We start from the raw sequence: 23,754 nt of genomic DNA, 5'->3' as shown, positions 1-23,754 counted from the left end.
GGTCTGGTACCCTCTTCTGGTATGCAGGCAGAACACTGTATACATAATAAATGTTTTTAAAAAAAATAAGAAGAAATCTGAAATTATTAAGTTCTTTTGGAGAATGTTATAAGATTGGTATTACATACAAATTTTTATAGTTTTAAATAAAGGATTTTAAAACCATCTTCTATGACAGTCCAAGTGAATATATACTATTGGAGTAGGAAAGCCAAGTGCAATATGAAAACACAAGAAAAATGTATTCATTTAATGTAACTTTTATTGGCAGTTACAAAACCCATATTCAATATAAAGCAGACATGCATTATTAATGTAAGATTTTTTATTGTTGTTGTATAGCTGTGTGCATATTCATCTGTGTACATGTACAGGCAAGAGGCCAACCTCGGGTGTTGGTCCTCAGGAGCCCTCTACCTTATTTTTGGAGTCCAATTCTTTCATCTGCCTTGAGCTCAAGAAAGCTAGACTGGCTGGCCATCAAACCCCAGGAACCCTCCTGTCCTGGTGAGGGAAGTCCCAACAACACTCCCCCATGCTGGGATGACAACTGCATGCCTTTACTCCTGGCCTTAACATGGATTCTGGGGACTCAACTGAAGCCTTCTGAACATGTAAGCACTTTACCCACTGAGCCTTGCTTCAGTAAGTCTCTCTGGTATTATGGAGACCAAGTGTGAGAGCTGGAGACAGACAAATGGAGTAGAAGATTAAAACAAACAAACAAAAAAACAAACTGAGTTTCCCTGAACAAACAAACATACTCAGATTATCCTGTGTCATTAGTTCATGATTCAAGGTTGTGCTATTAAAAACAACAACAAAACTCACTGAGCAAAAAACTCACTAAGGAGCACTTTATTTAATACAGTTAAGGAAAAAGAAAGTCAATGGGGGTAGAAGCAGCCTAGCTCCACTACAGTTTCCAAGGTCATCAGACCAGTGCTAAACATACACGGTTTTCTCAAGTGTTTACTTAATGTTTTGTTAAAAATTACTTTCATTCACAGAAACAGAGAAGTTTCTCTCATTAAGGAAATGCCAGGCATCTGAGAAGGCAATATGAAATTCTAGAAGAACATGCTGAGATATAGTATAACCAAGATTTTCACTGGCAAAGATTTAATACCGTTTCTTGCTAACTTCTAACCCATTTAAGCATCAATGAAGAGCACATCAGTTTAACCTAGTCCAACTTTCAACATAATGACAATTTTTCAGTGTTTCATGGATATGAACAATCTTAAATGTCAACATGGAAACGACTTCTCAGGCTTCATTATCTTCATTTCTTGAGATGTGGAAAACCAACCAAGGATCCCAATTTACATAAAGATCCAGCAATATAAAATACATAAAGCCCCCCTCTGCTCTTGCATTTATCTTTTAATATTATGGGTGCCCCTCCCAGACAGAACAAAGAAGAAAAAAACACCAATTACACAGCATTCCGTGGTCATTTTGGGATACGTGCTGAATGTGTTCATGCTTGAGTGTGCAAATGTGTTCTCAACAACTCTCCACCTTAACCTTTTCACTGTTTGGCAAGACTGCCTGGACAGCCAGCTCTTAGGGTTTGACTGTCTTTATAGAATGACCATGCCCAACTTTTTACATGGGTGACAGAGATCTGAACTTAGTTCTCATGATTGCTTGACAAGTACTTTGCCAACTTCATCTTCCCATAGACTTATTTTTTATTATAATCCACTGGCCTCCCTTATCAACAACTCTCCCTCCTAATATCTCTATTCATAATACAACTGCTTGGCACAATTTATCAAAAAATGAACATGGGGCTGTGGAGATGACTCAGCAAGTAAAATCTGCTATCTGAGCAAGTCTGATAACCCGAGTTCAGTCCCCAGAAGCCACGTAAAAAGCAAGGTGTGGAGGTATGCATCAGGAAATCCAGCATTCCGAAGGCAACACAGGAGGCAAAAACAGGAGAAATGTCCTGGAAGCTTGTATTGCAGGCCAGCTAGTCTGGAACATGCCTGCAGTAGCCAAACAACCAGAGATGTCGTCTCAACAGAGCAGAAGGTAAGTAACAACTCTGCCACACTGTCCTCTGACCTTCACATGCACACCATGCCGTTCCCCCACTCTGTCTGTCTGTCTGTCTGTCTGTCTCAAACAATTTTACAGAGTAAAAATGCAGAACAATGTTTACTGGCTTAATGGCTGTTATAAGTTTCTATGTTTGCAAATCTACTGCTGAAAACAGAATAAAACAATAAAATCATTTAAAAAGCCGGGTATTATAGCAGGTAGCTAAGGGACATACTGGGGTCTGTCATTAAATAGAATATATGAAATAAAATTTAAATAAGCATATTAAAATTGAAGTTTAGCTTTTCTAGACGGAGAAACTATTCTATATATTGGTTTAAATTTGACAGCCAAATCGCTATCCCCAGACACTATTTCCCTAAGAAGGAGAGAAGCTGGCACAATCTGCCTACAATTAATTTTTTTTCCTAAAGAAAAGCTTTTAATACTTGAATGTGCCTTTGAGCCTGAAGGACTAAAAGCTGCATTGTCTTGACATTACCAACAACTAAGGATTTGATTTGGATAAAACACATCTAATATAGTTTTTGTTGTTCTTATTAAGTAAAGACAGCTGAAACACAGGTAACACACTGGAGTTTGAGTCTAAAATGTACCTTACACGTTTGTTTACTTGTTCCCCTGCTGATGGCACTATTCTGGGTTCTGGCGATTGTTGGGAGATGGTAACACAATGCAGGTAATATTGGTTCCCAGTTCCCACTTTCTGTGCTTGTCTGCCATGAAGTAAAACACTTTGACTCCATATCCTCCTGCAGTCATGGTGTTCAGTGCGTGGTTGGTTGGCATCATGCACTTTGGCAGAATGTCAATGGCTGCATGCATGTACATATTGGCTTACACACACACACAGAATGTCACGGCTGCATGCATGTACATATTGGCTTACACACACACAGAATGTCACGGCTGCATGCATGTACATATTGGCTTACACACACACACAGAATGTCACGGCTGCATGCATGTACATATTGGCTTACACACACACACAGAATGTCACGGCTGCATGCATGTACATATTGGCTTACACACACACAGAATGTCACGGCTGCATGCATGTACATATTGGCTTACACACACACACAGAATGTCACGGCTGCATGCATGTACATATTGGCTTACACACACACACACAGAATGTCACGGCTGCATGCATGTACATATTGGCTTACACACACACACAGAATGTCACGGCTGCATGCATGTACATATTGGCTTACACACACACACACAGAATGTCACGGCTGCATGCATGTACATATTGGCTTACACACACACACACAGAATGTCACGGCTGCATGCATGTACATATTGGCTTACACACACACACAGAATGTCACGGCTGCATGCATGTACATATTGGCTTACACACACACACAGAATGTCACGGCTGCATGCATGTACATATTGGCTTACACACACACAGAATGTCACGGCTGCATGCATGTACATATTGGCTTACACACACACAGAATGTCACGGCTGCATGCATGTACATATTGGCTTACACACACACACAGAATGTCACGGCTGCATGCATGTACATATTGGCTTACACACACACACAGAATGTCACGGCTGCATGCATGTACATATTGGCTTACACACACACAGAATGTCACGGCTGCATGCATGTACATATTGGCTTACACACACACACCCCTCAGCAACCTGATTCAATTCAGATACCTTCAAAAAAAAAATCCCTTAACTCTACTTAATACTATTTCTTAGTTATAAAATGTTTTGACTAAGAATAGCTTTAAAAACAAAACAATATTATAATGATTCAAAATAATCTTGTTGACAGAAAACAGCCACTGAAGAGTTTGTTACTTACAGTTTACAGGAAAAGGAGCAGAAACCCTGCCATGGATTTGAGAGGATGCACAGGGGGCAGCAATGGGTGAACACCAGGAAGTAGAAGAGGACAAATTGTGGGAAAGAGCTTTAGTGTGGTGTCTGCAGGAAGGAGCTTGTAGGACAGGGTAGAAGAATTAGAATCTGCTTGTCTGACTAATTTAAAGAGCTCTAGACCACGGATGCTGCTCCTTCCTAGCCATCTGGTGGAGCATCGTAAAAAAAAAAACAGCTCAGACGATGAAGCCCTTGCTACTCAGCATGAGAACACAAGTTACACCCCAGCACCTGGACATGTAAATGCTGGAGACAGTAGCCTCTGCTTGCAATCCCAGCACAGGGGAGACAGAGCAAGAAAATTCTAGAGTTCGCTGGCTGCCCAGCCTATGTGGATCAGTGGCCCCAAATGCCTGGCTAAATTGCTGCAGGGGCAGTCCTACCATGGCCAGTGAGGATCCAGATAGCAAAGTATCATTTTGAGATCTTAATTCAATAAACAAGGTAGAGGGGACTGCAAATAATTCAGTGGGTAAAAGTGCTTGCTATGCAAGTACAAGAATGTGAGCTTGAATCCTAGCACCCATGAAAAAGCAGGTGTGGTCAGGAGTACCTATAACCCCAGCAGTGTGTATGTTGTGGGAAGGGCGTAGGAACATTGGGGTTTGCTGGCTAGCAGCACGGGCCTCGCTTTAGTGAGATCCTATCTCAGGGGAATAAGGCAGAGGGACTCAAGCAGGACATCCACCATCTCCTCTGGCATCTACACATACCTGCACATATGCAAACATCCATTGCTGAAATAGGTGCGGCGGGGCTGCATCCCCGGCACCTGGCCGTCCGCATGGCTAGCTTTATCCAAAATAATTACACGGAAATTGTATTCTTCTAAACACTGCTTGGCCCATTAGTTCCAGCCTCTCATTGGCTAGCTCTTACATATTGATCTAACCCATTTCTAATATTATGGGTAGCCCCACGAGCTGGCTTACCAGGAAAGATCTTAACCTGCGTCTGTCTGGAGTGGGAGAAGTATGGCGACTCTCTGATTCAGCTTCTTTCTCCCAGCCTTCTGTTCTGTTTACTCCGCCTATATAAATTCTACCCTATCAGAGGGCCAAGCAGTTTCTTTATTAATTAACCAATGAAAGCAACAGATAAGATACAAGACTCACCTCCATCAATTCATCTCATAGACACACACATACACACAAACAAAATGAAATATCCTGGGGTTGCAGAGTTGGTTCAGTTGTTAAGAACACTTGCTGTCATGCAGAGGGACCTGGGTTCAGTACCCAGCACTCAGACACAACTCAAACCATTGTGACTTTAGTTACAAGGAATCCCAGCTTCCTCTTTCAGACTTTGCAGGCAGCAGAAACACGCTATACCTATGCATACATACAAACAAAACACTCAAATATATAAAATAAAGATGAATGAACCTTTTAAAAGTGTGACGGCTCTTGAAAACTAACTTCTGAGGTTGAAGCTCTGGCCTCCACATACCCACACGTGTGTAAATTCATAAGGGGGGAGTAATCAGGGCACAGATTTATTTGTACTGGAAATTACACTGGCAGGATAACTACCGTCTCTACAAACTTGGCTAACTATAGGAGAGGCAGCCACGCCAGGGCCAGTAGGGTCCCAGAAAGCAAAACATCAGAATACACAAACATATGCTTAACACACCTACTTCAGTGAATCCACAATTAATAAAAACTCAGAGAGAGAAATTGGAGTTCAACCTTAAGGTCTAAAAAGCAAAACAGTCAGCTACTGGTTCTAACCTCTATCTCAGTCTGAAATGGCGATCCTACATCCAGGAATCTCAGAATGAGACTGAGCCTGAGAGCTGTGTCCTCCCGTCTTATATTTCTCTCTAGGGCTGGCATTAAAGGCCTGCACTGCCCGTTTTCTATGGCAACTAGTGTGGCTACTGGGATTAAAGGTGTGTGTTATTGCTGCATGGTCTATAAGGCTGGCCAGTACGGCTGCTTTACTTTTCTCATCCTAATAAATAATAATAAAGTTTTATTTATTAAAATCCAAGTGAAATACTACTACTTAAGGTAAGTAACAAAAATATATTTTTAATGCTTGCTATATATTATCACTCCTCCAGTTATGAATTTAGATCACCATCTAATGGGAATACTAAAAACACACAAATTAATTCAGAAGAGGAAAGGAAAACATAATAGTAATAAGACATCTATTTAATACTCTGGCATTTACAAACAAAATATTTTTACATATAGTGCTCAGTGACTCCTGGAGAAATACTGTCTGCTAATTAGACATAATCTTCATTCACAGCTGTTTATAAGGACAGTCAAAGAGCACAGCAGACCCCACCACATGCCAGACAGTAACTGGCAGAACAGGGGACCAACAGCACAACATCCCTTCAGCTTAACCTGAATCTACAAACTACATAGAAATAAAGATAGTCATTTCCGATCACCAAAGATTAATTTTAATTGCTCAATGATCTTACTGTAATAGGTGTGACTAACCTAATGAAAACACATGAGACACTTAATAACTAATAAAACACAAATCTTTTACTAGGAGTATGTGTAAGTGGGATACTAACAGTTTTTTCTTTACCAGCGGTGTGCTAGACCTTTGATGTATATTTACAAAATAGCTTTTATTTCTCAGCAATCATTGTTAATTACATAGTTTAAAATGTGTTTCTATAAATTTGGATTAACCTACAAAATGAAATCCAAGCAAATAAAGTACTTAAAACTGCTTCACAGAGTGGGGATAATATTAAGCATCCTCACCACTAAAATAATTATATGAGGTAATTAATGTAGTTTCTAATTAACTATAATATATTTAACCACAGCACAATATACAAATGGTTCAAAACTTCATGTTGTACATGAATAATACAAGCTATTTTATCTTTCAATTAAAAATGAGTAAAAATTATAACGAAAAATTTTTAAACTACAATCTCCATATGTTATCACTACTCCATTTCTGGAAAGTAGTCTCACAGGAAGCCATTTTATTCAAGCATTCATTGGCTTTAATGTAATCCAGGATTTCACTGTCTTGCCAAGGTTCAGTTAAGAGTCCAGGATTACACTCCGTTTGTGTGAGCAGTTGTAAGGCCACAGTAACTCTCCAAGCTCCTGCTTCTACCAGAAAATCACAAAATTCTAGCAAATCAAAACAGCACCCTGCTCTGAGGAGAACATTTAGGCTATAAACTAGCTGTGACAGTCTTTAACAGCTAGAAGAGGAAGCAAAAAGCTTACTTCTTTTAAAGTGAGAACCAAGATCTACCTAAGATGTGTGCCTCTAACTTTCTACATGTTACAACAATGTGGTAAGTTCTTTTGTATACCTAGTCATGAGGAGCTGCAAGGACAAGAAACACCCTAAATTCCTTCAAGACTGGGCCTGGCTTCCGTAAAGGCCACAAAGCAATACTGGACTAGTGACCTCTCTCAAGGTTACTGTGACCGTAGCTCCTGACACAGGGACTTGTTGCTTGCAAACTAGAGAGCTCAGCTCTAAGCAAGCACAGTCCCTGGTCTGAAAACACAGCTAGTGCCTCCTGAGATCACATACTCCAGTAATTCCAGCACTACAGATGCTGTGGTAGCGAATTACAAATTCAAAACAACTCTTGGCTATACAGCACATTCAAAGATAGGTATTGAAACTGCGCCCAAAACTAAGGAAATCAAAACAAAAATGTTGACTGTCTTTGAACAATCATCTTTGATGTATCTGATACCATGGATGTTAGAGGGTTTAAGTAAGGGCTAAATGCCAAGGGTTTGGGGACCTCACCCTCACTATTTGCTATTCCTAGGGCTGGATATGGACATATTTACAAGGATGCTAGCGAATGAATCATTTCCTAAAGCATTCTGAGTCTGTAACAATGACTCAAACCTAACTACTCTCTAAGGGAGAATAACGAGACACATTAGATTTGCCAAAACAAAAACAAAATCTTAAAATTTCTTGAAATATTGATAGGCTTCATTCACAGTTAAACTTCAAACTAGTAATGATTTTCCTTCTGACCTCGTAAAAGAAAGTGAAGTTCAACCTGATACACATTGTACCTTTAAATTACAGTATTTTAACACTAAGTGAAATGTCTCTGCTATTTAAGATTACAAATGCTTAAATAAAAGAACCTTCTACCAAAGTCAAACAAAACCAAAGAGCCACGTGGGTGGTGGCATACACCTATAATACCACCTCAGTACTTGAAAGGTAGAGAGAGGAAGATCAGGAGTTTGAAGCCAGACTGGGGTATAGGGAACCGTCTCTCAAATGAATAACAAATAAAAGAGGAGGAGGACCAGGAGCAGGCAGGGGACAACGCTGCCATCAAGACCCCATTTCCACCAGTACACAAGTGTTTCACGGCAGAGACCCTCCCCTACACATATCAGTTACCACTGTTCATCCCAAACTGATTATGAAGGAAATGTGTGACTTTCTTTCAGTTTGTGACTTAGTTATCACTACCACTGCAGACAGTTGCCACGGAATCATTTAAACATCACTGAAAGCCATCTGAGTACTTGGGTTTCAGAGTTTTCTTTGTAATTTTAAGGGCAGGGCAGGAATGCGAAGTGGTGAGTTGATCTTTAATGAATATCCCAAACTGAGTTGGTATTTTTAATTATAAAATATGGTTTAAATACACATACAATGCAATCTCCTTAAATTTTTCATCAATGTTTTAATGAGCCAAAGTATAAGACTATAAATGTATAGAGGAGTATATACAAAGGCGAAAATATACAAAATAAAACATGTACAATAAACATACATACCCCCCTCCCTACATATGTATGTATGTTTAGATGTATCAATCAATCTATTTAAAATGTAAATTCATCGATTATCACTGGTAATTTATAATCAAAAGACTGAAGAAATTTCTAAACCTTCTCATGGTAACTACAATTCCACTGGTGTCAAAGATTTCTTAAGAAAAACACACAAGAAAAGTTTTAAAACTTAGATAGAATTTGGGTTCTTTTTCCGTGTCTTCATTCACTAATTCTGTAACAACCAGCAAATTATTTTAACTTTCTTGGCCTTGATTTTGTCATTTATTAAAAACACTAGAAGTTGGGTTTATTAGATCAGTGGCCGAGCATATACCAGATAAGGCCCTAACTCAATCTCCATCCAGGCACACGCACACACCCATACAAAACAAATCCTGCGCTTGGGATGGATGTCAGCAGAGTGCTTGTCTACTAAGTTCGGGACTTTGCATTTGGTTCCCAGCACTGCAAAGCAGAAGAGAACGAAAGCTCCTACAAAGAACCAAAGAATGAAAAAACAAAAGTTAAGCAGAACAAAATACAGCCCGTGAGCTCCTGCGTCAGCCACGGTGTGTCACACCTTGTTTACTGGGAGAAGCAAGAACAGCATCCCTGCTGCCTGAGCTCATGTCACAGAAGAGGACTCACAGGTTAGACTATGAAATTCTATGTAAATAATTCTTAAAGTCACTGGGCTTTCTTAAAGTTATTCCTTAGTGTTATTTCCTCCACAGAATGAACATGTTCATCTTTTAAAAACATGACATGTCATTTCTAATAAAGGGAGTCAAGAAATGTAAAACATATTCTTTGTAGTGTTGTGTAACTATTAAGGAAAAGGAAATATAAAACTCTCACTTATATTCTTGCAAGGTTTGTAGAATGATTTTTAAAATTTACTCAAGGTTAGTGTGCGCATGTGTGTGTAGCCAAGAATATATTACTACTAGCCTGAAATTCCCAACCAAAGCAGGATTCAAAGTCATAAAATGTGCTTTCTAGTCTACTTCCCTGTGTGGTAGATGCACTCTGTCCACAAAGGGGGCCAAAGAGAGCCCTCTGCTGAGGACCCAGGGACTCATTATCTCGCTGGGTAGATTCTACTATCACAGTCACAGTGACACATGGTGCTGCTCACCTCCAACAGTTCATGCAGAGCCTCAGGGCCTACTCTCTTTACAGCTTTGCTTTCTTGTTCTGTATGTATCTACCTTTGCCAGCATACATCACTTCCCCAGTCTCGCCTGTTTCTGAGCTCTCCTGATATGTTCTCTACTTCCAAACCCAGTATGTAAAAGTACAAGCTTGCAAGCAGATGCAGATCCATTCAAGCGTATCATGTACTTAGTCTTATGTCCCTGAAACTAGCATCCTTTCCAGAAAAGTGAATACTTCCAGGGTCTAGCACAGGCTGAAGCAGAGCAGACATTTACTTCTTAACTACAGGGAAACAAACGCATGGCTTCTCCTGTACTTGTTCCTATTCCTGTAGCCTTGGTTCTATTTGGATCAAAGCTTTCTGATCTCTGTTTTACAAATTTCTTTTAAACTCTAACTCATAGAAATCCAAGCACTGACACCTACAGCAGAGTTTCCCCTTGACTACTTTCCAGTCTTCTAGGGAATGGTACTCCGTGGAGCGCTTGCTGTAACCTCACACAGATAGTTTTGATTATAATCTATAAAAGCCCTTTCTAAACACATTATCTGGCCTCATCTATGTAACACTATGACGTAAAGGAATGGATGTCTATCACTATTCGACAAGTTTGCCTAGTAACAGCTAATGGAACCATTAATGAAGAGCAGTATCCAAGCAAAGTCTAAGTTTTAACTCTTAGCCTTGTTATCTGTGTCTGCAGGAACCAACAATAAAGCCACTACAAGAACCCACTTCTCTGATCAATGGGAACAGAGTACTTCCTACCTTCCTAAACGTATTACTATGCCTGAGGTAAAAGAACCTTCATATATTTGACTTACCACTTTTTTTCCTTATGCAAAATGTCCCTTGGTCTGAAAGTTTAAAACAAACAAACAAAAAACTTCCCTAGTAGATATTTTGAGTTCATAAAAAAACAAAAATTGGACAAAAGAAACAAAAGAAAGAAAGAAAGAAAGAAAGAAAGAAAGAAAGAAAGAAAGAAAGAAAGAAAGAAGCAAGCCGCACATTCTGGATCTGCATAGTCCAGGAGGTAAATAAACAACGCTGTGACCGCTTCATGGGGTGAAGGCTCAATTAGGACCCTGGCTTTTCCAACCGTTTTCCTGATTCAGTTACAAAAGAGTGAGCACATTGTTCATACTAAACTACAAGTTCAGTGTTGGACACTACACTAGATGTGTGAAGATACTAATGCTTTCTCATTCATCAAATTAGAGAGCAACTAACAGAAAACTAACACAGAGGGATTCTAAAAGTAAAGGAGAGCAGAAAGATACTTGTGAACTGGACTAGAGCTGGCCTTACTCCACTTCTACCACAATCAAGGTAATGCCACCCTAACGTCCCGATCATTAGCTATAAGGACCACAAGTCTGAGAGTTTCTGTGTGCTCCAGTCATATGCTAAACAGACATACCCAATATAGGACCAGACATCCAAATATCCATGCTCTTAGGTTTTAGAATTAGATCCAATCAAACTTTCTGTATAGCGTGAGCAATTCTTCCATAATCTACAATCTCTGACTGATGGGTAATCAGCCTTTAATGACAAGAGATAACTACCTAAAGAAACCAATCGTTCTATTGTTATAGCTCTTCTCTGAAAGGTAGGACACAGCACATTCTGTTTCCCACGCTCAAATCTAACAAAACCACTTCCACCTTAGGAACTGAAGACGGTAGCTTGTTTCTATTTAACAGTGAAAACCCGCACTCTGACAATTGCTAGGATTAACTGTTTTCATCCCAGGAATCCTTGCTATGATCATCAGCTTATTACCATCCCAATAAAATGTCCACCCAAGACCATACACAGCACTGCAGCAGCAGTCTATAAACAAAGGTTTAACTCAAGCCATGATAAGCCAGTAACTAGTCCTGTTGCTAAAGGCGGGCTTTTCATCCTGTAGGTACATGATTCCCTACTTTAAGTGGAGTATATTATCTGCTTTACTTATCTCCCCACTGATGCTTCCAGCCTATTAAGTGCTCTGACTCTCAATTCTATATCCTATCATACCGGCGCTATCCTCCAGCCTTTTCTCATTTGTTAATTCAGTAAATAGGGCCATTCCTTCAGCCCTGTACTTAAAAGGCAATGGGGGGAAGTTACACTGTATCAAGGATAGAATCTAATAGCAAGGCAGTAGACACTGCTACTATGTTTGCAACCAAAGAATTTTTCATCCAATTGTGTACCCATCTATGAGTCTTTGAGAAGGTACCACCATATTGAAATTAAGATATAGTATAATTCTTTGTGTGGTGGTGCACGCCTGTATTCCTAGCGCCTGAGATGAGAGGCAGGAGGATCAAGAATTTAAGGCTGGGTCTGGCAATGGCTAAGCAAGTATAAGTGATGCCACCAAGCCCAAAGACCTGAGTTCTATTCCTGATAGGATGAGAGAAGTGACTCCCACAAACTGTTCTCATTCTCCATATACGCTATGCTCCCGCTTCATAAATGGAACTTTTTAATGTTAATTTTAAAAAGTTCAATACCACCTTCCACTACACAGCCAGTTTCAGGACAGCCTGGGCTGGATGATGCTATCTCCAAACTCATAAAATAAAGCAAAGACAGAAGGACTCCACTGACATTAACTCCACGTGGATGTTTGAAACCTCCATAGTAAGCCCAAACTGTAAACTGGGGTGGCCACTTGAGACCGCTGTGTGAGACGAGTGCACAGGACGAAGAATGAAAACAAAGCAGCATGACACTCTAAGAATATTAGCAAAGCAGAAACTCATACCCATACCAGGTTTTAAAGATACCTTCAACAACTGGTAAGGCTCTACATCACAGCAAGAGAAACACGGACTATTTAAAGACAGGCTTCCTCAGTGGCCTTATCCTTGCAGTCGCTTATCGCTTATGTATTTGTTCCCAAACAACTAAAGCTCAGTGAGGCAGTCAGGAGGGACACAATACCTACCCATAAAATGATATTCTGTGCTTTAGTATTATGAATACAAATTCAGCACAGAACACATATTAGCTACCATAAATGCTTGCTTTCTTCCTCCACAAGTACTACTTTTTAAAATGTTCATACATGATGGGCACATTCAGGGAATACTAGACCAGGGAGGCAGTGGAAGGAGGGTGAGGTCAGCCTGAGCTTTCTAATGAGTTCAAGGCCAGTCAGGGCTACATAGCAAGGTCCTTTTGTCATTTTTAAAAACCATTTCTAGTGGACTGGAGAGATGGCTCAGAGATTAAGAGCACTGGGTCTTCCAGAAGTCCTGAGTTCAATTCCCAGCAACCACATGGTGGCTCACAACCATCTATAGCAACATCTGTTGCCCTCTTCTGGTATGCTGGAATTCATGCAGGCTGAACATTGTACATGTAATAAATAAATAAATCTTTTTTAAAATCCATTTCTAGCTATTGTTTCAGAAAAGATATATGTCTTTGACCTGAGGATCATACATAGAACTTACTAATATTATTAGATACAAACTCTTTTATTTCTTATTTTTTTGAGATAGGGTCTCTATGTAGTCCAAAGTGGACTGAAATTAACTATGTAAGCTAGGCAGACCTCAAACTCATGACAAACCTCCTGCCCGAGCCTCATCTAGAGTTCTGAGAGTATCAACATGAGACCCATGTCCTCTTAAACTTAGACTTCCAAGAAGTGAAAAATAATACTGTCTAGTTCCTACATTAAGTTCAGTAACAGACCCGGAGAGCTATATCTTTCAGCAATGTTTTATTTAATATGCCAGCACTGAATATCCAGGTGACATAGGGACAGTCTATCCGTAAGAAGACAAACAAGATAATTCTAATTCTCTAAGTCCTAGCTTCAGTCTTATTTTCTCATGTGCTAATAAAAGATTTGTATAAGCTAGAAATATAGTGGGAAAACAAATGGAGTCAAGATGGCATACTCTGCTGGAAGATCCATGTCACTCAACTTTCTGAACTTGTACCTTCATTTCTAAAGAGGGCTAGGAATGAGGGTGGGAGAGAAAGGCTTGAGTATATCTAAGTTACCTTAGCAATGCCAATTTCATTAATCTTTTATCTCACCAAGTACCAGTTCCTTTGACACAACTTGCTCATTCACTCAGCAGTAAAAATGGCACACATTTTGTACATCCCAGAGCAGAAAAGCATGCATGTATGGTCTGAGATCTGTTTCCCCCCTCAATCTTTATTGTCAATCTTTAATGAGTCATCCCCAAAGTACTTAATGGAACATTGGAGAACCTGACCCACATTTCTATCTTCACCTAAAATAGTAAAATAAAATACCTTTAAAAATAGACTTTCACAGCAATATGAAAAGGTCACAACTGTAAGCTATAATCTCAAAGATCTTTTCCAACTACGAAGCTATCACCTGGTAAATCTGTTATTTCTGCAAGATTTACCCATGGCATCTCCCTTAGCTTCCTTTTCTATCTCTCTTCAATCTGTCTTAATGCGTGTTCCAATATTCCTTACATATTTCTTCATACTCTCTAAATTAGAGACTGCAAAACAGCCAGAAACACTTGACTCTCTGCACTCCTGAGAGGTGGATCACAAACTCAAGACCACCTGGGCTTAAAGTGAGTGTGAGGCCAGCCTGAATTACACAGGGAGGCCTTGTCATTTAAAAAACAAACAAATAATTTGAAAAGGAGGTGAGAAGTGTTCTTAGCTCCTCTGCCTGCCAACTTGGAGAGGAAAGGGTTTGTTTGGCGTATATATCTTGAGTTACAGTCCTTTGAGAAAAGTCAAGGCAGGAACTCAGGCAGGGCAGGAACCTGAAGGCAGGGGCTGATGCAGTGTGTGGGGGGTGCACCCACAATGAACTGAGCTCTCCCACACCAATCACCAACTACAAAATGCCCTACAGTCCTGCCTGCAGCCCAATCCTATGGAGTCATTTTCTCAATTGAGGTTCCCTCCTCTCAAATGTCTCTACCTTGTATCAAGATGACATGAAGCAAGCCAGCACAGATGTCCTTGCAAACTAACGTGGCTTTACATGGAGTATTTTTTATCTTCTATGGGAAAAAAAAAGCTTCTGGAGGCTAAAGGTCAAACTGATAGTTCAGAACGTGAACTTACGTCCCTTATGATGAAGTTCAAGGTACTTGAAGGTTTTAGTGAAAAAGTAACAGAATAACTGACTGTCTGAAAAGGAAACGACGAAGCGTAAGTATGAGGATGATATATATATACAGGTATGGTTTTAAGAAGTTCAAAAAGAAAAAAACGAAAAATACTATCTGTTATCTGTATTAAACCTTAAGCCACTTTTCTACTTTGAGTAATGCAGAAGAAAATGTAGATGTTAAAAAGTTAATTCGACTAAGTTAAATTTGGACTTTTAAATTAAATGTAAACAGTCATTAAGAACTGGCCTTTCCATTCCTGACTTTATATTACATCCCCAGGTTTGAAACCTTAATTCCCTATAAAGCAAAGGAATTATGTAAGAGACAAGTTCTTGGATTGTCAGCAACATCTTATCAAGTCTCAACCTCCTTTATGGGAAAACCAGCATAAAAATTTAGTTTCTACTGAAATTAAGAAATAATCACTTAATCAAGCAAAAGGCTATGGCACGACAGTGTGGACCACTCAGATTCATCACTGAAGCAGAAACCAACAGTACCCATTAGCTCTCGTTTATAACAAAACAAAAACACTAGAAAGCATTGTGAGAATATTGGGAAAATTTCTATTTTTACTTAACTAAAACATATCTCAAAAGCTCTGCCCGACTCTGCCACCCCTACTGGGATTAAAGGTACAAACCACCAAACATGGCTCAAATAAAGGTTCATAAACTCAGTTGTTATCCATCGAATTCTTCCCAACAAGAAAATAAAGAATGTATTGGGTATATACTTATGTACATAAGTCTTTAATTATAACTACACTCTTAACTGATTAAATGCTGGATGCTTAGCCTAGAAATCAGAATTTTTAGACAAGAGCAAAGAAAGCAATTTTTCTGAACAATATGCAAAGGAAAAAAGCTTGTCATTTCAAAAAATTGTGAAGCTCTTCAGCTTCAAAATCTGGGTCCATTCGATTTGTCTTGTCTGATTCTTCCTCTCCCGTCCATATCAGACCTCCTCCACTTCCTGAGAAGGCAAAGGAGCCTGAACCATTAGAGATGTTCAGTCTTGCTCATGAGCTGGCCGTTATTCTGTCAAAGGTAATTAATTCTTCCAAGCGCTGAGATTTGTCAAGAGCATTTTCTTACTTATAAGCAGAGGGTCCAGGCACGTAGCTCAGCTGGTAGAGTGCTAGCACCGTGATCCCATGGATCCACGGGTACCTCGGGCAGGCGGCGCACATCTGCAGTCCCAGCACTGCGGAGGGGATGAGGAGCGGTCACTCATTCACGGCCTGCTTTAGCTACCTAGAGAGTCTGAAGGCAGCCCTGAACTGTGTGGAATCGTGTCTAAAAGAGGAAAGTCAGCAGGCTGAGGGCAAGGCTGGGAACAAGGAAAGTGGGTACAGTCACTTAGAAGAGTATCATCTAATACCCAACGGAAGCACAGTAGGGGAGCAGTGCCTGAGAGTAATTGAGTAGCAAACAGAATTTTGAATGTTCCCAAGACAAAGAAATGACAAACGTCTGAGGTGATGACATAAGCACCCTGATCTAATCAATACACAGTGTAGAGTATTGCAATATCACATTAGACCCCACAACTATGTACATGAATTATGTATCAATTAAAAGTAAAATAACATGTTAATTTAATAAACCTGTGAATATTAACAGTAAATATTTTTCCATAAATTCAGCGCCACAATTCTGGAAAGGAAAAGGTTTGAAATAACAGAAAATGGCAACCCAAAGTATTAACTCTAAACTAGGGCTCATTTATAAAAGGGATGTAGGCATGCATTCTCCCTCTTCTTATAAAGTGTTTAGTGTTATGCTTCTAGTGTATTTTAAAAGTAAAAACAAAAGAAATTAATGAAAACAAAGCAGTTTCATTAGATTCACTGTAACCACTCTGGAACATTGCTCCCATGTTCCGAACCGTCAAAGAATACTGTCCAGTTTGCTAGGTAACAGGGTAAAACTGCCAACAGTTAAACCTAAATTAACCGTACTCAACTTGTGGAAATCTGGTCTACTTCTGCTCTTTATACTACAACCATCTCTTAAAGGAAAGTCTTCCTGTGTAGACTTCACTTAAGCAGATCTCCTAAACTATGCAAACTCTAAGTAAAAATTATAGGAATAACTATATCTAGTAGGAGTGTTCGTTGGGGTATTGTGTGTAGTGTGACTAAAATGGCTATCTGTCAACCAAACATTGGGCTCGTAGTAACTGGCTTAGCACCACCTGCTCCCAGTTCTGCCTTCCGACTCACTGTTGATTCTACCTCTGCCCCCAAATTTTCCCCTAAAAGCTTTATCTTCCATTGTTTATAATGCACCATTCCAGGAGTTGGGGTGTCGCAATACTGGATTACCTTCACGTTTAGTAAGAGAGAATTTCTGGATTGCACAGTATTAATTAGAGAGCAGAAGCATTGGCCACTTCTCTAGCCCACTGGATAAACTGCTCAGTGCCATGAACCACAATTCACTAATGTTTAACAGGCAAGGTGAAATGTAAATAAAATAACTTCTGCTTTGACAATGCAAACTATTATTCAAAACACCAAACCCAGGCACTGTTCTCAAACACTCCAGTTAGTTTTTCGAATGAGCAGGAAATATACAGAGTAAGGACTGGAAACAGAACCATCACTTAAATACTTGGGTGCTAAAATTTTAGGTGAAGAATCACACTGAAAACACTGACAATATACACACAACATTCGAGGTAAGAGCCACTAGCTAAATGCGTTACTTGAATAAAACTTAGACTTGAGTTCCTCAGTCATGCTACTTTTACCATGTATTACACGCCTAGCCACTGTCCAGAACTAGTGGACAGCTCTGGAGAGGACAGACACAGCAGGCAAACATCACACAAAGTTCTACTGGGCAGTGCTGCAGAGGCCAGAGATAAAAATGTAATCAGGCTCTCCTGAATGGGTAGGCTCTCTATGGACAACTTTTAAGTGTTCATCGGCTTGAGTTTTGTGGAAAAAGAACCCATCTTAATTTTTCTGCACCTCATTTTGCAAAAGGTCATTCAAAAAGGACAAGCATATCCAATCTTAAAATACCAGAACAGAAATTTTTATTTAACAAAATTTGAAAAATCAAAGGTTCTAAAATCAAAGCAAGTTTCTACCAACTCAGAATCAAGTAAGTCTAAGTACAATAAGACTTTTAGTACACTTAAGACAGCTCCCCAAAAAGATTCTACTACTTACCAGAACTAGGTTTTGAAGTACTTTAGATGTATCTAATTCTATGCATAAGAAATAGCAACTGTTTCTACAGCTGCTTTAAAAACAAGATGGTCATCATTTGTTCAAGTCAGTGACATTTTACTACCTACAGCTTCGCTTCTCACTAACCACATGACACCTTTAAATAATTCAAAAGGTTTAATAAGGACCTTTTTAATAAGGCTTTTCCCTAAACTTTATACATCAAGTACCATTAAAGTCACACTCCTGAGCTAATCCTGAGTGGAGCAAAAAGAAGATATAGAACTTACAGAAACAATTTGTAACTTCAATTAGTGCAACAGTAGCTAGTTTAAAACTGCTCTAGACACTACAGGGAAAATGCCTCAAAAACAAAATGCTGAGACAAGAGAAGGCCAAGTTAAAAACCTTCTTACACAGAAATAGCGTTTCAGCAGACTCCCAACCATATCCGAATTCAAGTTAAGCCTACTTTCCATCAAGAAGAGCCGAGCTCCTCTTCTGGAAGAGTTCAGTGTAGTCAAATATGATCTCTATAATTATGGCTCTAATCAGAAAATATTGCTTTATGAAATAATTTAAATTATTAAACAAATTTGACACACAAAACTGAGTGCTAAAAGCTACAGAAATCAAGAGACTGCACGGATAACAATATATGGTTGTGGTGTAATAGTCCAGCTTTGACTTCTCACCAGATGTGTACCTCCAAGGTGTATCAAATCTAAAAGTGAACCTGGAGCAATAGCTCTGTCACTAAGCCCTGCTAATAAGAGAGTAAAAAGATGTAGCTTACCTGCAACACTAGTGATTGTTACTGGAACTCCCTGAACTTGAACGCCCGCAGCACCCAGGTTGGCAACGCTCACTGTCTGAAGGTTAGGCACTGATGCAAGCTGGGCAGTGTTCAGAGTTATTGGGGCACCAGCAACAGCCACAGGAGCAATCTGAGCAAGAGTTGTGCCACCACTTGAAGACACGGGGGTGATGGTCAGCTGCTGAGATAACCCAGCATTCTGAACTTGCAAATTTGAAAGACTCTGAATATTCTGAACCTGGACAGTTTGCCAGCTGATTTGCCCTGAAGGTGTTAAAGTTGGAGCCCTGATAAGCACCTGAGTCGGGTTGACAGCTTGAAGTTGAACGTTCTGCAAAGGCTGCTGCTGGATGGTCTGAATGGTCTGCCCTGACTGCAGCTGAAATGACTGTGGTGGAATCGCTTGAATGATCTGCTGCTGAGGCTGCTGGATCTGGATCTGCTGAAGGATCGGCTGGCCCACAATCTGCACCTGCTGGAGAGAACTGGACTGATCCTGGGCAGTTTGTATCCCATTGGGCTGAAGCTGACTGGAGCTCTGGGCTTCAGACTCTGTAGCAGCAGGTGTCTGTGATTCTTCAATGGTGCGTTCAGAACTACTGGCTGATGTGCTTGCGTACTGGCCCGTATCTGCTGAACTCACTAATGTGTCACTGCTCGTTAGAGATGTGGATGCAGTGGTTGTGCAAGTAGTCGAGGAAGAGGGCGATTCAGGCATAGTACTGGCAGAAGCAGTGGTGGTGGTGGGCGTAGAAACTAATTGATTCCCATTGGAAGTCCCACTATCAGTAGTGGTGGTAGGCTGGCCAACTTGTCCAGTCCCTCCTCCTGCAGTCACGTTATTTATCACGGGCAAAGCTAAAGTCACTCCTCCGATGTTAATCGGTAGGGTTGTTACAACTTGAGCCTGAGTACCAGGCAGGGTCTGCAACTGCAATGGTATTGAAACACCAGGTCTAATTTGTACTGGAACTGTCTGATTTGCCAGGTTCTGAGCAAGAATATTACCAGAGGCTGTCCTGTTAGCAGCAGTGAGGATAGCTTGATTATTACCTGCAGAAATGAGCTGAATTTGACCCTGCAAATCCTGTAGAGATGAACTACTAGTTGGATTGATTTGAATTTGCTGACCTTCCACCGTCTGAAGTTGGGGGATCACTTGGTACTGTACACTACCACTTGGATTCTGGACTTGTATGACTTGAAACTGATTAGGGGTAGAAGAATTACCTGATTTAGTTTTTGTAGGAGACGAACTCCCGTTATTACTGCTGGAAGAACTAGATGAACTAGAAGCTGCTTGAGAAATGTTATTTTCCTTTGAAGCGGGAGGAGTGGAGGCAACAAGTTGCCAAGCGTTGCCAGCAAGCTGTGTCGTCACCAGTTCTAGCTGCTGCGGCTGGCTCTGAAGTTGGACCAGTCCTTGGCTTGGGTCTATAATAATCTGCTGCTGTCCGGTCGCTTGATTTTCACCAGGGGTCCCTATTTTGCTGCAAGTAGCTGCCAGTAAAGCCAGAGGAGAGGGCTGAGAGTCCTACCCAAAATGGGAGGGGAAAGGAGAGGGAGGGGAAAAAGTGGGCGGATTTAGTGGAAGACAGTAGTGGGAGGGGGTTATTTATTTTGAGAGCTCTAAGTATCAGAACATACTCAACAGGCAGCAGAATTAAAAGGGAAATATGAACAAAAGCAGGTAGAAGCTATACGAATAAGAATGCAAGTCCTGTTACATAAAGTTTAAATTAAAAAGGAAATTTCTGGTAAACTTTCTTAAAGTGTTATTCTTCTGAACTCAAAAATGCCCTTGGGAAAATAGACACTGTTTTCTACCAGTCTGAATTCCTGGTGAAATTCTAAACATCGTTATAGCTTCAACTAGGGGAAATACTCATGAATTTACAATTTAAGTTTCTCACTCAGAGATGCTTTGAGTGGCTAAGCATTTTTATTCTGTTCTTTACTTCTGGGTATTTAGAGGGCATAACTCCCTGTGTTCCCTAAAGCTTCCTGCTGATTTTTTTTTTAACGTTTGCTTTTACCTGGGAGCCTGAGGTTTTGGATTTTTTATTGTTATTCTCTGGCTCAGAGGTTTTCCCTCCTTCTGTAGCCATCGCCGCTGCCGCCTCCTCCTCCTCCTCCTTCTTCTGATCTGCAACAACCCCCCCCCCCAACACACACGACAACAGGTTATGAGGATTATTATTATTCGTTCTCCTCCCTACTTCCCCCTCCCTCCTTCTGAACATTAATCTCCATAAACCCGCGATCCGTGCACACCGGCAGGGGGTGGGGGAGAAGGAGGGGAAGGGAGGAGGGGGCTCTCACAAAACGTGGTTTGAAACCCGACCCATAGGCTCCAGAGCAACACCCAGAAGGAGGTTGTTCTAGCTTAGACATTAAGACAAAACACAGCCCTCCTTCCCTCCCCCTGGTTCCCTCCCGCCCTCTCCTCCTCCCCTTCCAGCATCTCGGCGGCCCCGGGGGAGGGGGAAGCGAGCAGGGTCTGGGGAGGGAGGGACAGAGGGAGGCGGTGAAGGAGACCGAGGGGGGTGGAGAATACGTACCGCTCATCCCGCATTAACAGGACAAACCCTCACAGAGACACTGGGATAGAGGTGGGTGGGGGTGGGGGCGAGGCGGGAGGAGAGGCCGGTCCCGCCCGCCCGGGGTGGCTCGGAGGAGGCTGTAGCTGGCACAGGCTCTGCCTCTTTTTCCGCGAATGGCCGCCGCTGGGCTGTGGCGTAGCAGCTCCTCTCTCCGCCCGAGCCCGGCTGACTCGCCCTTGATTGACAGCGGCGGCGTGCGGCGCGGGCGGCGGCGCGGGCCGGGGGCGGAGCCAGGGCGGCGCGAGCGCGGCGATCCCCACCCCCCTCGGCCTGCCTCCGCCGGCGCCGCCGACTCTCCACCCCTTCCCCCAGCGGATTGGCCGCCGACCTGCCGGGGCCGGGGCGCTGGGGCCGCCCCCTCTCCTCCCCTTTGCCCGGCCGGTGCTGGCCGCGGTTCGGCGTGTGCCTGCGGGCCCGCGGCGCGTGCGGCCTGGGCGAGCTAGCGGCGCCGTGCCAGCGGCGGGCCCTCCATACAGCCAAACTTGTTGTCTCAGGATATCCCGCCCCCTCCTCAGTTCCCGGCGCCCTCCACTCAAAAGCGCACGACAGCAGCGCGCGAGGGGCCGCGGAAGAAAGACATGGGACTAGGCTCGCGGGAGGAGAGCGGAGCGGGCGCGGCGGAGCGCGGGCTTCTTGCGGCCCCGCGCGCTAGCCGGACCGCCCGCTGCCCCCGCGGCGTGAGCATGGCTTTCCTAAGGCGCATCCGGACCCGGGCGCCCTTTTTCCCTGGCTCGACTTTCATTGGGTGATGCCGCTGACGCACCTCAGTCGTGGGCGGAGGCGGGCGGGCCTCTGGCGCAAAGGCTTTCGGGTCTTGTAGTTTCTGTCGGAACCCCCAGCGAGGCACCACCTTCCTCCCGCCCCCGAGCGCGGCCTGGCTGCAGAGCCTAGAGCTGCCCGAGGGGGCGGTGGCAGCAGGGCGTGGCCGGGCCGAGTGGGAGTTGAACCCAGAGCTGGGGAGGAGAAAATGGGTGTTGTTTGCCTGGGCCTATCGGCCGAACGGGGCTGCCCGGACCGCCTCTGCCACCGCCTCCTCGGCTGAAAGCCGCTCCCCGAGGGGCGAGCTCACACCCGGAGCGCGCGGCGATTGAGCAGGCGGTGGCGAAGGGAGGCGGGGTCTGCTGTCCTCCGGGTTTGAATGAAGCTGACTTGGGGAACATTCCCTTCACCCTACTTCTTTGCTCACCTAGCTCCCTGGGGCCTCCGGTCTGAACGCAAGGCCTGGGTTCCCACCGAGCAGGAGCTTCCATTTTTATTTGTTGTCTAACTGGGTGCTGGGGCAGAGCAGTCTTCTAGGGTGGCGCCTTCGATCCCTCGTTCTTGGCGCGCTTCTTGCTCCTAGAGGTCTCACAAGGTTGTCCGGGTGAATGAAAACCCGGCGGCATGTGGGTCAACCCTGCTCATGGTTTCAGTGTGAGCTTTTAGGCAAGCGCAATTCGCATCTAGCTGTGCGAAGCACTTTGTCAAATGCTTCTGAGCCGGCCCCCAGCTTCGCTCCAAAGACATGAAGTCAAGATACCAGGGAACATACCTGCGACTAATGAAATGTACCAGAGATAGAAGTGAATCTTAATACGAACCTTGGAACAGGACTCCATTACACACTAGGCTTAAAGCCCTCTGCTGTCATCGACGTGGACCCCACACGTAGCTTTGTGTGTTTTTGTCTGGTGCCGGAGGCTGACATGTTGCTAGGGTGAGAGAGGAAGTCTCTGGTGCTGTACTTGACTAGTGTTTCCTTGTTAAGTATTTGGGCTGATGACAAAGCATTGCAGAAAGCAAGGAACTCGAATAAAGAATTACAGCGTTGCCTACTCCATCTTGTGAGTTGAAGATGCTACAGTAATCTGCTTCCACACACATCCCAATGTGCTAGATCTTAGAAAGCTCATATTTAGAGGCAGTCTCTCCTTAAACCCTGTCCTCACCCAGTTCGCCATGGTAAATGAAGGCCAGATAAGAACTGGAGCCCTTGTGGTTTTCATTAGAAAACCTGCCTCAGAGAAGTAACACCAGTGTATGGATTTGCAAACTGTCCTAGGTGCTCCACATCCTGTTGATAAGTGGATGTACTAGTATCCAGGAAAGAGTGACAAC

The 23,754-nt window shown here is 42.5% G+C and overlaps 1 protein-coding gene and 1 long non-coding RNA gene across 4 annotated transcripts in view; one reads left to right on the top strand and one right to left on the bottom strand.

The window, feature by feature from the left end:
* Window positions 1-21,859, bottom strand: part of Sp4 (Sp4 transcription factor) — a 61,722-nt gene extending 39,863 nt beyond the window's left edge. Inside the window, exons 1-3 of one of the 3 annotated variants that reach the window (XM_075948749.1) lie at window positions 21,616-21,859; window positions 21,091-21,200; window positions 19,034-20,588 (exon numbers count right to left, since the gene is read on the bottom strand). In XM_075948749.1, coding sequence (XP_075804864.1) covers window positions 19,034-20,588; window positions 21,091-21,200; window positions 21,616-21,622 — 1,672 coding nt within the window. In that variant the 5' untranslated portion in view covers window positions 21,623-21,859. The remainder of the gene's footprint in view (window positions 1-19,033; window positions 20,589-21,090; window positions 21,201-21,615) is intronic. The other 2 variants (XM_075948752.1, XM_075948750.1) reach the window with 2 other exon arrangements.
* On the top strand, window positions 1,876-19,034 carry LOC142835300 (uncharacterized). The gene is made up of 3 exons (XR_012907779.1): window positions 1,876-2,043; window positions 9,226-9,412; window positions 10,625-19,034. It is a non-coding gene; the product is annotated as an uncharacterized LOC142835300 (long non-coding RNA).
* Window positions 21,860-23,754: the final 1,895 nt, after the last annotated feature.

Source organism: Microtus pennsylvanicus, chromosome 14 (genome assembly GCF_037038515.1).
Source record: "Microtus pennsylvanicus isolate mMicPen1 chromosome 14, mMicPen1.hap1, whole genome shotgun sequence".
Classification (NCBI taxonomy): domain Eukaryota; kingdom Metazoa; phylum Chordata; class Mammalia; order Rodentia; family Cricetidae; genus Microtus; species Microtus pennsylvanicus.
Note: the sequence above shows the minus strand (reverse complement) of the source record. Positions and strands in the feature narration are given on the sequence as shown.